Source organism: Cicer arietinum, chromosome 5 (assembly GCF_000331145.2).
Source record: "Cicer arietinum cultivar CDC Frontier isolate Library 1 chromosome 5, Cicar.CDCFrontier_v2.0, whole genome shotgun sequence".
Lineage (NCBI taxonomy): Eukaryota > Viridiplantae > Streptophyta > Magnoliopsida > Fabales > Fabaceae > Cicer > Cicer arietinum.
The window spans coordinates 72,312,145-72,326,829 of NC_021164.2; the positions used below are offsets into that span (position 1 = coordinate 72,312,145).

At 32.1% G+C, this 14,685-nt stretch overlaps 3 protein-coding genes across 5 annotated transcripts in view; all 3 read left to right on the plus strand.

The window, feature by feature from the left end:
- Positions 1-726: 726 nt before the first annotated feature.
- On the plus strand, positions 727-5,629 carry LOC101514476 (serpin-ZX). The gene is given in 7 exon segments (XM_073368855.1): positions 727-1,054; positions 1,057-1,093; positions 1,095-1,152; positions 1,440-2,000; positions 4,806-4,859; positions 4,861-5,147; positions 5,149-5,629. Coding segments are annotated over 7 exon segments (1,584 nt in total). The 5' UTR covers positions 727-813; the 3' UTR covers positions 5,495-5,629.
- Positions 5,630-7,494: 1,865 nt separating this feature from the next.
- Positions 7,495-13,319, plus strand: LOC101498753 (mitogen-activated protein kinase kinase kinase 5-like). Its single transcript, XM_004501543.4, has 12 exons — positions 7,495-7,949; positions 9,097-9,233; positions 9,331-9,862; positions 9,947-10,034; positions 10,348-10,410; positions 10,502-10,665; positions 11,348-11,423; positions 11,625-11,684; positions 11,767-11,892; positions 12,288-12,503; positions 12,605-12,711; positions 12,827-13,319. Exons 1-12 carry the CDS (start codon positions 7,675-7,677, stop codon positions 13,011-13,013), a joined length of 2,031 nt encoding a protein of 676 aa, XP_004501600.1. The 5' UTR covers positions 7,495-7,674; the 3' UTR covers positions 13,014-13,319.
- A 910-nt stretch (positions 13,320-14,229) lies between these two features.
- LOC101497960 (uncharacterized) overlaps positions 14,230-14,685 on the plus strand; it is a 9,573-nt gene continuing 9,117 nt past the window's right edge. For 2 of the 3 annotated variants that reach the window (XR_003473002.2, XR_012163090.1), the window contains exons 1-2: positions 14,230-14,485; positions 14,573-14,680. Coding sequence is in view for 1 of the 3 variants with exons in the window: in XM_004501540.4 (XP_004501597.1) it covers positions 14,366-14,485; positions 14,573-14,680 (228 nt within the window). In the remaining 2 variants the exon portion in view is untranslated. The remainder of the gene's footprint in view (positions 14,486-14,572; positions 14,681-14,685) is intronic. The other variant, XM_004501540.4, reaches the window with a different exon arrangement.

The following is a 14,685-nucleotide window of genomic DNA, read 5'->3' on the forward strand; positions in this document are numbered from 1 at the left end:
AAATTTCTTTTTCTACATCTCTCTTTCTTTTTTAAGTATCTTTGCGACGTTTTTTTTCAATAAAAATTGAAACCGAAATATTAGGGCTCAAATAATCAAGATTCAGATAAATTAAACATTCTTGTTATAAAGAATTTGATTAAAACTCAGAATATTAAAAATTTGTTATAAAAAATTAATTATATCGGTAATACATTATATATATATATATATATATATATATATTAAATTACTAAACAATTAAATTTCTATTAATACTCATATATAACTAAATTCTATTAGTATTTCTATTCAACTGACTTATTATATTTGAAGGATATTAAATAAAGTATCATTAATTTAAATATCTATGAAAAAAATATTTTTTAATTAGAAAATATAGTTATTTATTCAAATTAATAGTATACATACAAAGAATAACACAAATTTTGAGTCATTACTACTAAAGAATAATAATAAGTTTACAAACAAGTTTATATATATGTAAATGTAAGAAAATTAAAGTAAAAATTGATTTTACTACGAAATTGAATATTTGATATTTTTTTATGGAATTGAATATTTAATTTGATACTTATATTGATACTATTGAAAAAATAGTTGACAAAAATAATTACAAATATAATTCAGATATGGTATGACCTTGACTAAGCAACAAGATTTAGTTTTTTTTTGACGTGTAAGAAGATTTACTTTGTATATAGAATATCGCAATCCTATAAATTTTAGGTCTTGAATAGAATAGTGACTATAATTTGAAACTTCCACTGTATTCTACATAAGCAGTTGAAAAATCCATAAGAAAGAAGAAGAATGAGTTTCCTCCGCAAATCAATGACCAACCTAACCAAGGTTTCCATGAACATCACCAAACATGTGTTCTCCAAAGAAAAATTTCAAAGACAGAATATTGTGTTTTCGCCATTGTCGCTCCAAACTGTGCTAAGCATCATCACCGCTGGTTCTGAGGGTCCCACACAACAACAGCTTCTCTCCTTCCTCCGATCAAAATCCACCGCTAATCTTAACTCCTTATACTCTCACCTGGTGGAGGACCGCGCTTGTCTTTCGTCAACGGTGTTTGGGTAGAACAATCTCTTGATGTTTACTGATTATAAAGCCACTCTCTCCCCAGTTGATTTCATCAACAAGGTATGTAAATAATATATTTTCTCTACAACAATGCCATGCTATTATTATTATTATTATTATTAAGACAACGAACCCTCTTCCAATTTTAATTAATTAAGAGCCATCAAAATTTGAAGCACAGTAGAGAAAACAACTTTCCTGCTCTTTTATTTCTTTTGTACTGTGTCGAACCGATTTAGCAATAAAATAAGTGAAAATAACAGTGTTAGGAATTTTTTAATTTTTCTATTGAGATTCAATTTATCTTTTTTAAACTATTAATTTTAGATTTGATATTCTTTTGAAAGCCTGATGAAGTGAGAGAAGAAGTGAATATATGGGCCGCAAAACAGACAAATGACCTTATAAAAGATATTCTACCACGTGGGTCAGTTGATAGTTTAACTTATCTCATTTTCGCAAATGCATTATACTTCAAAGGAGTTTGGGATCAAAAGTTTAATGTTTCGAAAACAAAAGACTATGATTTTCACCTTCTCAATGGTAGTTCGATCAAGGTTCCCTTCATGACTAATTGGGATATGCAATATATCAGTGTTTTCGATGGGTTTAAAGTCCTTTGTCTTCCTTATAACCAAGGTAAAGATAAACGTCAATTCTCTATGTACTTTTTTCTTCCTGATGCAAAAGATGGATTGTTAGCTTTGATTGAGAAGTTAACTTATGAATCTGAGTTCCTGGAACAAAAGCTACCTTGTCGAAAAATGAAAGTAGGCGATTTCAGAATTCCAAGGTTCGAGATTTCTTTTCAACTTGAAACTCCTAGTGTGTTGAAGGAGTTCGGGGTGGTTTCACTCTTTGAAGTGATGGGAAATTCAACAACAAATAACAATAACAACTCTAACAGCAGCGGATAATCAATTTCTCAAACTTGCAAGAATCTGTGAGGAGCAACAACAAATAATCACAGCAACTAAAATCACTACCACAAAGGACACAATAATTTTTAACGTGGAAAAACCTTCTCAATGTGAGAAGTAAACAACCACGGACCAAGCCAGTAATAGAGCTCCACTATGATCAAAATATAGGTACAACAGAGTTTCAAATATGGCACAAATTCGTGCTCAGTAACCAGCCAAAAACAGCAAGGTAACCAGCACAACAATCAGCCAAAACAATGAGAAAACAAGCATAAAATTGAGAACAAAGTTCAGCAGAAAACCACGAAAAATTGCTACTATCCGAGTTCAATTTCTCCCACCTCATACCTCTGATCGACAATCCAACCGGTCAGATTGAAGTACCATGAGTCACGAACCTGTTGTTTAAATTTCGGTCCGATCCGACGGTGAACAAAGGAGAAATCGTGAATCTAGTGCAGCTGCTCTGTTTTATGCGAAAATAGGTTTTGCTCTTCCTCTCTCACTTTTCTCTTTGCCTCACTCTCTGCTGTGCAAGCCCATGCGTCTCACTTAACCAAGTGGAGAGAGGTCAGATTAGTGGAACAGAGAGAACTGAATTCAGAGAGTGAGGCAAAGAGAAAAGTGAGAGAGGAAGAGCAAAACTCATTTTCGCATAAAACCGAGCAGCTACACTAGATTCGTGATTTCTCCTTCGTTCACCGTTGGATTGGGCCGAAATTTGGACAGCAGGTTCACGACTCATGGTACTTCAATCTGACCGGTTGGATCGTCGATCAGAGGTCTGCGGTGGGAGAAATGGAGCTCGGACAGTAGCAGTGTTTCCTGGTTTTTCTGCTGAACTTTGTTCTCAATTTCATTGGTTGATTGTTGTGCTGGTTACCTTGCAGTTTTTGGCTGGTTACTGGTTACTGAGCACAAATTTGTGCCATATTTGAAACTCTCTTGTACCCATATTTTGATCATAGTAAAACTCTATTACTGGCTTGGTCCCGTTGTTGTTTACTTCTCACGTTGAGAATGTTTTTCCACGTTAAAAGTTATTGTGTCCTTTGTGGTAGTGATTTTAGTTGCTGTGATTATTTGTTGTTGCTCCTCATAGATTCTTGCAAGTTTGGGAAATTGATTATCCGCCGCATATTGCTCTGTTAGAGTTGTTATTGTTATTTGTTGTTGAATTTCCCATCAGAGTGGTATCAGAGCCTAGTTTGGCTTGATGAGGGAGCAAAAAGGACTTGGATCAAGTCTAGTGGTGGGAACTCATAATTGAGGGGGAGTATTAGAATTCAATTATGAAGTGGTTAGTCCCACATTGACCATGAATGGAGGCTATATTGGATATATAAGGAGAATGACCCATAAACCTAATGCCTTAAGGTTTTGGGTTGAGATGTGGGGTCTAAATCTCTTATGAATCATTGTTTAGTCCATTCCGAATGTTGGACTCCCTCGGACTCCCCAACATGAAGGAGGTTTGACAAAAATGGTGAACTCTCCAAAGCTACATCACATGGATCGTATAGGTGACAAAAGTGATCTTAACATTTTATATAGGAATCAATTGGATCATCTACAGATAACTAGACAAACTCATTTTTAATAGAAATGTGTTTTTTTATGAAGATGATTTACACAATTGAAGTGTAAATCAAATAGAATAAAATTGTCTTAGCAATTGTTGTTCTTGTTTTTCTTTCGAGATTAATTTAAGTGTTGATATGATTTTAACCGAAATTCATTATAGTTTACATATGAAATCAATATAATGAACAAATTATCGAAGATTCCGGTCTTAATTCACATCATTAAAAACAACTTTGTTTACTATATATCAACTTTGTTTACTATATATAGCATAGTTCACAAATAATTTTGAAATTGTAACAAAATTTAAGAATAAATATGTAAATCGATCTCAACGGACAAATGTTCTAGGATCACAAAAGTTTTTAACTTCATATATTCATCTTCTAAACCTTAAAATAATAAATATATAAATCACATATTTTATATATCCATTTCTTCCGTATCTATTTTTTTATATTGTTTTTAAAATATGAAAAAAAATTATTTTAAAAACAGTTTTTTATGTTATTTTTAAAAAATAGTTTATTAATATTATTTTTAAATAGATAATTAATTTATTAATTAATAATCCGTGTGGTGGATTCAGGCGGTGCTCAATCTACATTATGCAATCACATCTACACGTACCAATTTATATGTTACAATTTGATAGATGTCATTTGATTAAGTTAATGTGTGTAACAAGAAAAGATTCACATGTAGCATACCATCTTCATATAACATGTCATCTTCACATATTAGACTCAAATATATGACAACAATATTTATATTAATTAGACTAATAGAAACAATTTTACTCATAAAGTACACCGCACTATCTATATTAATTAGACAATATTTATATTAATTAGCATATTTATATGAACATATGTCATCTCATATCTAGTCAAAATTCTTCATCGATTAACATATATTAAATCTAATGATTTATATAATTTGATTTTCACTGTCAAAACTAATACTTATTCATTTTTCAATATTTTTTAACATAAATATCTTTTTTTATATAAAATTTAACTACTTTCATACATTCGATCAAATTTATATGTCAAAATTTTCTATAAATTATACGTTTTTTTGTTACAAAAAGTATAAATATAAAATTTTGGATTACTTACCTATGATTAAAATCCACCCTCATTTCATCTATAAAATATATCAAATAGATCAATTGTTAATATTTATTAAAAAATTATTGGAAAGGCCGATGAAGTTGCCAATGAAGTGAACTTATGGGCGGAAAAAGAGACAAATGGTCTTATTAATTAAAGAACTTCTTCCTCTAGGTTCAGTCAATAGCTTAACCAGACTCATCTTTGCTAATGCATTGTACTTTAAAGGACTATGGAATGATAAGTTTGATGCTAGGTTAACCAAAGACAATGATTTTCACCTTCTGAATGGCACCTCAGTCAAAGTTCCCTTCATGACCAGCAAGAAGAAGCGGTTTATTAAAGCTTTTGATGGTTTTAAAGTTCTTGGTATTCCTTATAAGCAAGGTGAAGATAAGCGACAATTTTCTATGTACTTCTTTCTTCCAGATGCAGAAGGTGACTTCTGAATCTGAGCTACTAGAACACAAGCTTCCTCGCGAAAAAGTGAAAGTAGGTGACTTCAGAATTCTGAGATTCAATATTTCTTTTGGGATTGAAACTTCTGATACGTTGAAGGAGCTAGGAGTGGTTTTACCTTTCTATGGAGGTGTAACAAAAATGGTGGACTCTCCTATGAGTCAAGACCTCTATGTTTCCAACATATTTCACAAGTCTTTTATTCAAGTAAATGAAGAAGGCACTAAAGCTGCTGCTGCAATACTCTTTATTCGAAAGTGGTCAATCCTCTTACTAGGTGATCTTAACTTCTCATCCCGGAATCAATTGAATCACCCATAAATAAACCGTGAAACTGTGTGTTTTTTTTAATAAGAATGCATTTTTTATGAAGATGGTTTACTGTTTTTGATACGATCGTAGAATTGGTATTGGTCGAATGGATTAAGATTGTCGTATTTTATGCCTTATGTCTATATGCATTCTCTCTTTATTTTCTGCATGCCTTACTAAATAGTAAATACCCCTATTCAATTTCATAAAAGATATACTCATTAAAAAATAAATGGAAAGTAATTTAGGAAGAAATGATGAATTTATTGGTATTTTTTTCTTTTATACTTTTTTAAAACACTTACTAAAATATATTACATTAAAATTTATATATATATATTTTTTATTTTTATCTTTAGGAGATTGCATTTCCGCCATGCGACCACTTGAAATATGTTTTTTTCTTCGATAGAAGTAGGTGGTCACATCCATAGAATGCGACCAACTATTATCTTTTAATTTTTTTTATCAAAAAATAGTTGTTAATTTAAAAATTAAAAAATAAAATTATATTATATTAATAAAATAAAACAAAATAAGATTTTTTAATAATAAATTTTAATGTAAGATATTTTAAAAAATTCAAAAAAAATTGAATTTATTGTCATCGACTAAATTGATAAAATAGTAACAGTTTATTTGATTAAAAAATATAGATTATAAATTTTCATATTTTATTTTTAACTAAAAATTCCCATATCAAAAAAGAGAAAAAAAGTTGAGTAAAAAATAAAAAGATAGAAATATTATAAACCCCACCCCATTATATCTTCTCTACCAATATTTTTTGAGTTTACTCTAAATTGTATTTCCATTTAAAGGGCGTTGTTAACCACTTCAAATATCCTTAAGTCAATTAAAAAACTTGAAGAAAAATGAATCTCCGTGAATCAATGAGCTACCAAGCAAATGTTTCCCTCAGCATCACAAAGCATTTGTTCTCGAAACATGAATTTCAGGACAAGAACACTGTATTTTCAACCCTGTCGCTCCAAGTTGTGCTCAGCATCATGGCTCTGAGAGTCCCACACAACATCAACAAATACTCCGCCACATATCTTGAAAGTTTGACAAAAATGAGGGACTCTCCTATAGATTATAACTTTTATGTTTTTAAAATATTTCACAAGTCTTTTGTTGAAGTAAATGAAGGCATTAAAGCTTTTGGGTGTTGTTTGCATGATATCACTCCACCTCAAATAAACTTAATAGTTGACGCCCTTTCTTTCTTGTTTTATATCAGAGATAATTTTTCTAAAACAATAACTCAATCCTCTTGTTGGGTGATAGCAAATGACTCATATTGAACTGCTACTCGTCAACAAATAAATAAACATGTGGACTCTTTTTTAATAATAAATAAAACATATGTTTGATAAATTGACAAATAGCAAATAAATGACAGAATCTTGTACAAATAACATATAAACCCATCACTATCAATATATGATATTCTATTATTGCATGTTGGTTTTAAGGTTAATTTTTGTCTTGTATTTTATTTTTAAATCACACTTAAAAATAATTATTTTAATATATTTTTTTAAAAAGAAAAACTTATTTATAAGATAATTAAATTTTAAATAACAAACCGATTTTGGACATCTATGACAATGAACTATATCATAGAGGAACTTTAATGATACTAGCACATGGTAGATAGCACTTGAAGTACATTTTATCAAAAATTAATAAAGCACACTAATATTAATAAAAAAATCAATCACAATTGACATTATAGATCAAAACAATTAACAAAAATATAATTTCTCTTTCAAATACTATTATGACACCACATATTATTTTGAGAGACTAAAATAGCGATTAATGTGTTGAATTAATTTGAAATAGTATCATATTCAAGTGGTATTGAGATAAGGTTAATGTGTGGAATTAGGCCTTAGTTTAGACCCGAAACCCCGAGTGGACAGTTTAATTTCCTTAGAGAAACGTTTAATTTAAAGCAAAAGTCAACATTTGACCACGTAAAATGAAAATAAGAGTATTCTTTATTCAACAGAAGAACAAAAGGCAGAGTTTGAATTGGAAAATTGGTGTGTGTTTCCTTCGTGGGAGTTTCTGGCTTTCCAAATTCCATGGCAAAACAAACAACAACTCTAACAAAACAATAACCACCACTCTCTCTAACGTCACATGAGGACTTCATCAATAATAATCACCATTCACCAATGACTCCCGCTACTAACAAACCTTCTTCGAACAAAGCCAAGGGAGAATCGATTCAGCAGCGCAGACTCACCAGACAGAGTAGATTGCGATACCGAATTGAACAAGACGCTGATGCTTTTCATTCAAACGACGCCGTTGTCTCTTCTTTACCGGCTTCTCCTCTTCGCTCTACTTGCGATCGTTGGTCTTCTTCTGCTGTCCCTCAACCGCTTCCACTTCCTGAGTCACCGTTGACTCGACGACCTGATCATCTTCACGCCTTACCGTTTTCCAGGTAATCAAATGCTACTAATTAAATCATTTTTGCTTCTTTTAATATGTTTTCACACGTATGGTTAATTTTGTTATTCCAAACATACCGCTAATTAATTAACTCGGATCATTTAATTAATTTTCTTATCAAGCTAGTAAATACTATCATGTGCAACATCTAACGGTGTACGGAGAAAACTAAAATAAAAATGACTCGACACAAAGTAAATCGGACTCTGTGCACTCAATCGAAGCTGCATTCACGGAGTCAGGCACTTTTAGAACCGTTGGATTGAAATTGGATGTATAGGTTTCAATAAAGATTTTAATTTTAAAATAATTAAAATGTTGAGCTTAAAATATAGACCGTCGGATTTCGATCCAACGGCTCTAAAAATGCCTATCGCCTGATTGCAGGCTTTATTATAGTAGACAAGCGCAATCCAAAATATATGTGGTGTGAAATTATGAGTTGACATGTGTTATATTAGCGAACAAACTTTGCTTAGTTTGCTAAGAATAGCTAGATTTGATGCTCTCAATTTCCGAATTGTGTTATTTTTACACAAATTTGAAAACAAGTGGACAACAATATTCGAATATATCATTAACTGTTTTAAAAAAAAAATGTAATATATATTATTTATTATATTTTGTGGATGATTTATAAATATAACAAAATAATTCATTAATCATCTATTTAATACAATTAACCACGATTTTTAAATATATATTTTTTTTAAAAATTGTGGTTAACTTATATGTATATTTAAATACTAAAAATCAGGTATATTTGAATATAATTTGGATAGTTAGTAGATATTATATTTCAACACTTAAAAATCATTTTTTTTATAAGCACCTAAAAATGGAGTTAATGAAATTCAAAATATAATTACATTAAACAATTGATTAATAAATTGTGACACCTTATTATATTCATTAATCCTCCATTAAACATAATTAAACATATATTTGAATTGTGTTAACTATCCAAATTATTTTCAAGTTTGTGTCAAAATATCATTTATCCAATTTAATTATTCTAGCTTTAAATAGAAATAGTTACTAATAAATGGTACATAAACTATGAGTTAGTTGTGTTGTATTGTATGGGATGTAGTTTCCTTGTAGTATTCATTTTGTTTTTCAATCTAAAAAATTATCAGAAAGACGTCGGATCATGATGCTGTGAAAACTTCAAGGTCTTCCAGCAATTTGGGTAGACCCTCTTTTGACACAGTGATCGGAAATGCAAACTGTGATTTGAGAGTGAATATTCCTCCTGCCAGAGGCTTGGTGGCAAGTGAGTTCTTCTTCTCCAATTTTGTTGCAAAATCTCTTAAATTATATGTAGGATATATTTTTTTATACCTTTCTCGAGTTGTTGTTAATTGATACAGGCAATAGTTCTTGTAAAGATCATAGAAAACATTCTCATGATAATGACTCTGAAGGTATTTCCAACTTGAAATCGCAATTTGCTGCCAAGAGTGCCCCAACAAGCATATTCTCCAGTCCTGTTACTAGTCCACGCAGATTAAGCAATGTAGATTTGTTTGATCCTTTCACCAATTTTCCTCAAGATTTTAATGACATTTTGAGAGTTTTGCCTACTAAAACTGCTCATAGTCCAGACCTGTCTCCTCGTCGTAGCCTTGGGAACCATGGTCCTAACCTCAACCACACTATTCATGGGGGTTTTCAGCACTCTAAATTTTTCTCCAGAGTGTGGCCTGAAAATAACCATGTCGATGCACATCCATTGCCCCTTCCGCCGAGGGCTTCACCACCACCACAATCACCTGCACAACATCAATCAAGTGTCGCGACACATCACACAACAGAAAATTTTCATTCAATGAAGGGTCAATGGCTCAAAGGAAAACTTATTGGGCGAGGATCGTTTGGAAGTGTTTACCATGCCACAAACCTGTATGCAGACATTTTTCTGTTCATTGAGTCTTTAAAGTTTTCCCTTTCTGCAGTTACTCACGTGCATTCCTGTTTTTCTATCAGGGAGACCGGAGCTTCATGTGCAATGAAAGAGGTGGATCTTTTTCTTGATGATCCTAAATCTGCTGACTGCATAAAGCAGCTAGACCAGGTTCCTCTTCCAATTTCTAAATATTCTGATTTTACTTTGTCCAAAAACAAGAATACCTCTACTAGAGAAAACAATATTATGCCGATATAAAAGTATATATACATGATGGCCAACTCCATTACACTGTTGGTACAGGTTCTGAAGAGCTTTGAGTTACAGTTCATTTTTACTTTTGTAGAATTTTGTCCCTTTTTCTCACTGCAATGATAAATTTCTTATGTAGCCTATAGTAGTTTGTACTTTGTGTTTTTAGTTTTGTAACATTTGTCAACTGGTGACGTTGTCTGTTATTCTGAATTGTCCCTACTTTCAGGAAATCAGAATTCTTGGTCAACTACACCACCCCAACATTGTGAAATATTATGGCAGTGAAGTAGTGAGTTGTTATTGTCTTTTCCCCCCAAGTATGCTCACACAACAGTCCTTATGATTTGTAAATAAGATTGAATTTGCGTCTTTGTTTTCAGGTTGGTGATCAATTGTGCATATATATGGAATATGTCCATCCTGGATCGCTTCATAAGTTTATGCATGAACATTGTGGGGCTATGACTGAATCTGTTGTTCGCAATTTTACATGGCATATTCTCTCTGGGTTGGCGTACTTACATAGTACCAAGACCATCCACAGGTAACAACTATGTCTGATGAATTGAACTAATATACCTCATTTTATTTATTTGAATGATGACTTGTTATATATCTCATGTGAACTATATACATTTACATCTGGTGAACAAGCTGATACTAGCTTAAATCATATCTTTCAACAACAGAAACCACCAAAGTATTTTCAACTAGGTGGGTCGGTTACATAGATTAAATAATACCATAGCATCCTACAATGAAAAAAGGCCCGCTAACAAGCCATTTAAATTCTAATTCCTCTTAATAACTTGTCCTATAGTTTTCTCGATCCACTGTTATCTCTAATTATCATTCTATGCTTCACTTGATCTACCCTCATCGTTGTTGCACCTACGGGTCTCCTCCACACATGGTCAAAGTACCTAATGTGATATTCTACTTTCTTTTTTAATAATAGCTGCTACCTCAACTTTTTTATGTTGATTTTATTAATCTGTATGTTTTAACTTGACTTTTGTGAACTCTTATTCATCATAACATTCCCATCTTTGCAAAATGGAGCTTATTTTCTCGTTATTTCTTTACCCCAAACCCTTGAATCATAACTCTTAAAAGAAATAAAAAAGATCATATGAAGTTTGTTCCTCATCTGGTAAAAGAACATTTATTTGGTCTGTTTTTGTGGTAATAAAGTCCGATTTCCATTGCTGTATATGGTTCTTTAGGGACATTAAAGGTGCAAACTTGCTGGTTGATGCATCAGGCACTGTCAAGCTTGCAGATTTTGGGGTGTCGAAAATTGTGAGTTTCAAGTTATATTCTTCTACTTATATTTTATTTATGTATGAATATATATAAATTGTCTTCTAGTTTTTCAACTTACAAGTGTTAACCTGTTGCCATAGTTGTAATAGTTAGACTATCATTGAAGCCTGAGTCTTCTTGTTTTGTTTTCTTGACTTTTCTGGTGGTCTTATTATTTGAACATTGTGCTCTGTTTAGCTGACAGAGAAGTCATATGAAGTTTCGCTGAAAGGAAGTCCCTACTGGATGGCTCCAGAGGTATTTTGTTACTCTAACTCCTATTGCCCTACATTTTACTCCCTTTACATGTGCTATTTTAACTTTAATTTGTTGATTGAAGCTCATGATGGCTGCCATGAAGAAAGAATCCAATCCTGAAGTCGCAATGGCTGTTGATATCTGGAGCTTAGGATGCACCATCATTGAAATGCTGACAACAAAACCTCCTTGGAGCGAGTTAACAGGGGTGAGCATGTTAATTATGCTTGTTAACTCATTTTAGTTTAGGATTGCGCATATTAGTTCCTTGGTTTAATTTAAGATCAATAGTTCATCCACCTATGGTAGCATCGCGTGGAAGACATGCAATATCTTTGTATCAATTATCCTCTTCCCTTGTTTGACAAGTATTTCCATCAGGAAATAAAAATGAGAAAGAAAACTGCTTGTGTTATACATCGTTTTTTTTTCTCCTCTTAAATTGAATTGCTTGCTTGTTTTACCTTTATTTTATATTATTAATATACATCTTAATTTGATTATTCTTTCACGTGTCTAAGAAGGCATTTAAATTCCTTGCACCCCTTAAATGAAATTTTGTCTCATGATAATTTAACAGCTTGTTTGTATTCTGTCTACTAGTATCAAGCCATGTTCAAAATACTGCACAGATCCCCGGACATACCCAAAACTTTATCTCCAGAAGGACAGGATTTCCTTCAGCAGTGTTTCCGAAGGAATCCTGCAGATCGACCATCCGCAGCTGTGCTTCTAACACATGCTTTTGTAAAAAAATTGCATGATCAAGATGTAATAGTTCATTCACAAGGCTATCCTAAAGAAGACACTGGACCAAGAGTAAGTGCTAGTTATATTAGTTCCTTGGTCGTGGACTATTGACGATCATAATGAATAAACTAATGATCAGCTGATGAGTTGCCTAATGGTTTCTTTTATAGGATGATTCACGTAAACATAGTCCAGGACACGGTTCGAAAAATGGCCGTGGTACAGTACCAGCCGCCTTTCGTGCACGATTTTTTTATAAAGTTCAAAGTTTAATCGGGTAATTTTGGTCACTTCTTTGCTGCTAGTATTTCACAGGATGATAAAAATGTTAAATTTGCAACAATCTGGGTACTGAATTGGCATCATTCTCTTTGCTGTTTTGTTTATGACAGTGATACTTCCAAAAAAGTTGATACCGAGGAAACTAATCAAGTTAGATCTTCTCCTGCATCTCCTTGCTCGTTGACAGAAGATAACAGTCCTCAATCTCCCTTTAAGGCTAATACCCGCAATTGCATGACGACTACCAAATCCTCCAACGTACCGTTCGCTGTTATGAGAATCGTGAAGCACCTATGAAGCATATGTCATTAACTGAGATTTCACCTAAGGTTACAGCGAGACGAGAACTGTTGCATGAATTTATTGTGGACCTCAGTTCTATCCCGGGCTTACTGGATTATTGGTAGTTACCATTGCAGGGATGTAGAAACTAGAAATTCATGAAAATAAATGGAAGAGGTGAATCACATTCATTTGCAGTTGTTATTATGTTTGTAAATGAGAAGGCTAGGTTAGACTGGTTCGTACTTAGTTGCACCTATTCCACGAGAGAAATTCACATGTAGAATTTAATTTATTATTATATATATTTTTTAGACACAACCATGAATTGCAAAACGTTAACTAGTTCATTACTCCTGCATGTAATTTGCACTCCGTTCTTTTATTTTTCAGCAAATTAATTGCACTCTACTACTATATGGTTTGGGAGGAAAAACTCGAAGGATTCTATCATGAGTTGAAAACCCACTTTGTTCCCCAAGAAGTTTAATTACTAAGCCTCATTCCATGGATTACAAAAATAACGGAACATCCTATCCTATCTTTGATAAGTTTTTTGGAAGCATTCTAATAAGTCATCTACAATAATGCGATCCATCATCTCTCAGCGATGGATTAGAATTTTCTCTCATCCCCATTTGTTTATTATTATTTAATATATGTTCTCTCTCTTACACATAATTACTGCTGTAGATGCTGCATGACAACAGGTCATCCAATTTTGTTCGGGTCTTTTGAGAGTTTGGAGGGAATAGATTTGACCATTTGGGAAGTATTTTTGTAGAGAATAAAATATATATTTATTTTTAATTTTCATAGCTAGTGTGAGTTTGAGAAGTTAGGGATGATTTATTTTTATAACAATATTTTTTATTTTATTTTATAAAATTTATGTTAATATTATTCGTTAATAAAGAAATGAAAGATTTTTAGAATAAGTGAAACATTTTTGAAATTAAGAATTATTTATATTTCTAAAAAAAATGTTAATTTTGTTTTTAATTTAGAAAAATATCAAAATTTATTTTTATTATTTTTAGAAATACATATTTATTAACTAGTTTTTTGTCTTATATTTCATTAATAATTTACTTTAAAAATTGTCATCAAAATAAAATAAATACATAATTAAAAATAAAAGAAATATATATTTTTACATTAAAAGGGGTATTTAAAGAAACAAAAAGAAAATCAGAAAGAATAGGTAGAAAACTATAATTTACTCTGGAAAGTCAAGCCCAGCCCAATCGATACTAAAAATTGGCTCCGCCATTTTTATTTAATTTTAATTACTTTCCTTTCTTCACTTTCCTTTCTTCACTGTTCTTGTTTGGTCTTCCCGCGGAAACAAATTTCTCTACCAGAAGATGGGGGCAGAGGCACAACATTCCCGAAGAAGCTTAATCAACAGAATTTACACTCCGTTATCCAACGAATTTCCCTTCGCAACTCCCCTTCCTTCCCTCCGAACAAACGAACTCGAACTCGTATTCTTCCATCTCTTAATTCGCTAATTTCCACTATCTTTTATTCTTATGTTTCTAATAATACCCACTATTCTAATTTGATGAAAGGTGCGATGCGTTTTACGAATGCTTCAAGGGTTTTCCACTTCCTTGTTCTCTTGGGATCACAGTGGAAACTGTTTTCGTATCAATAGCGGAGTGCACGTGACTCATCTTTCCCT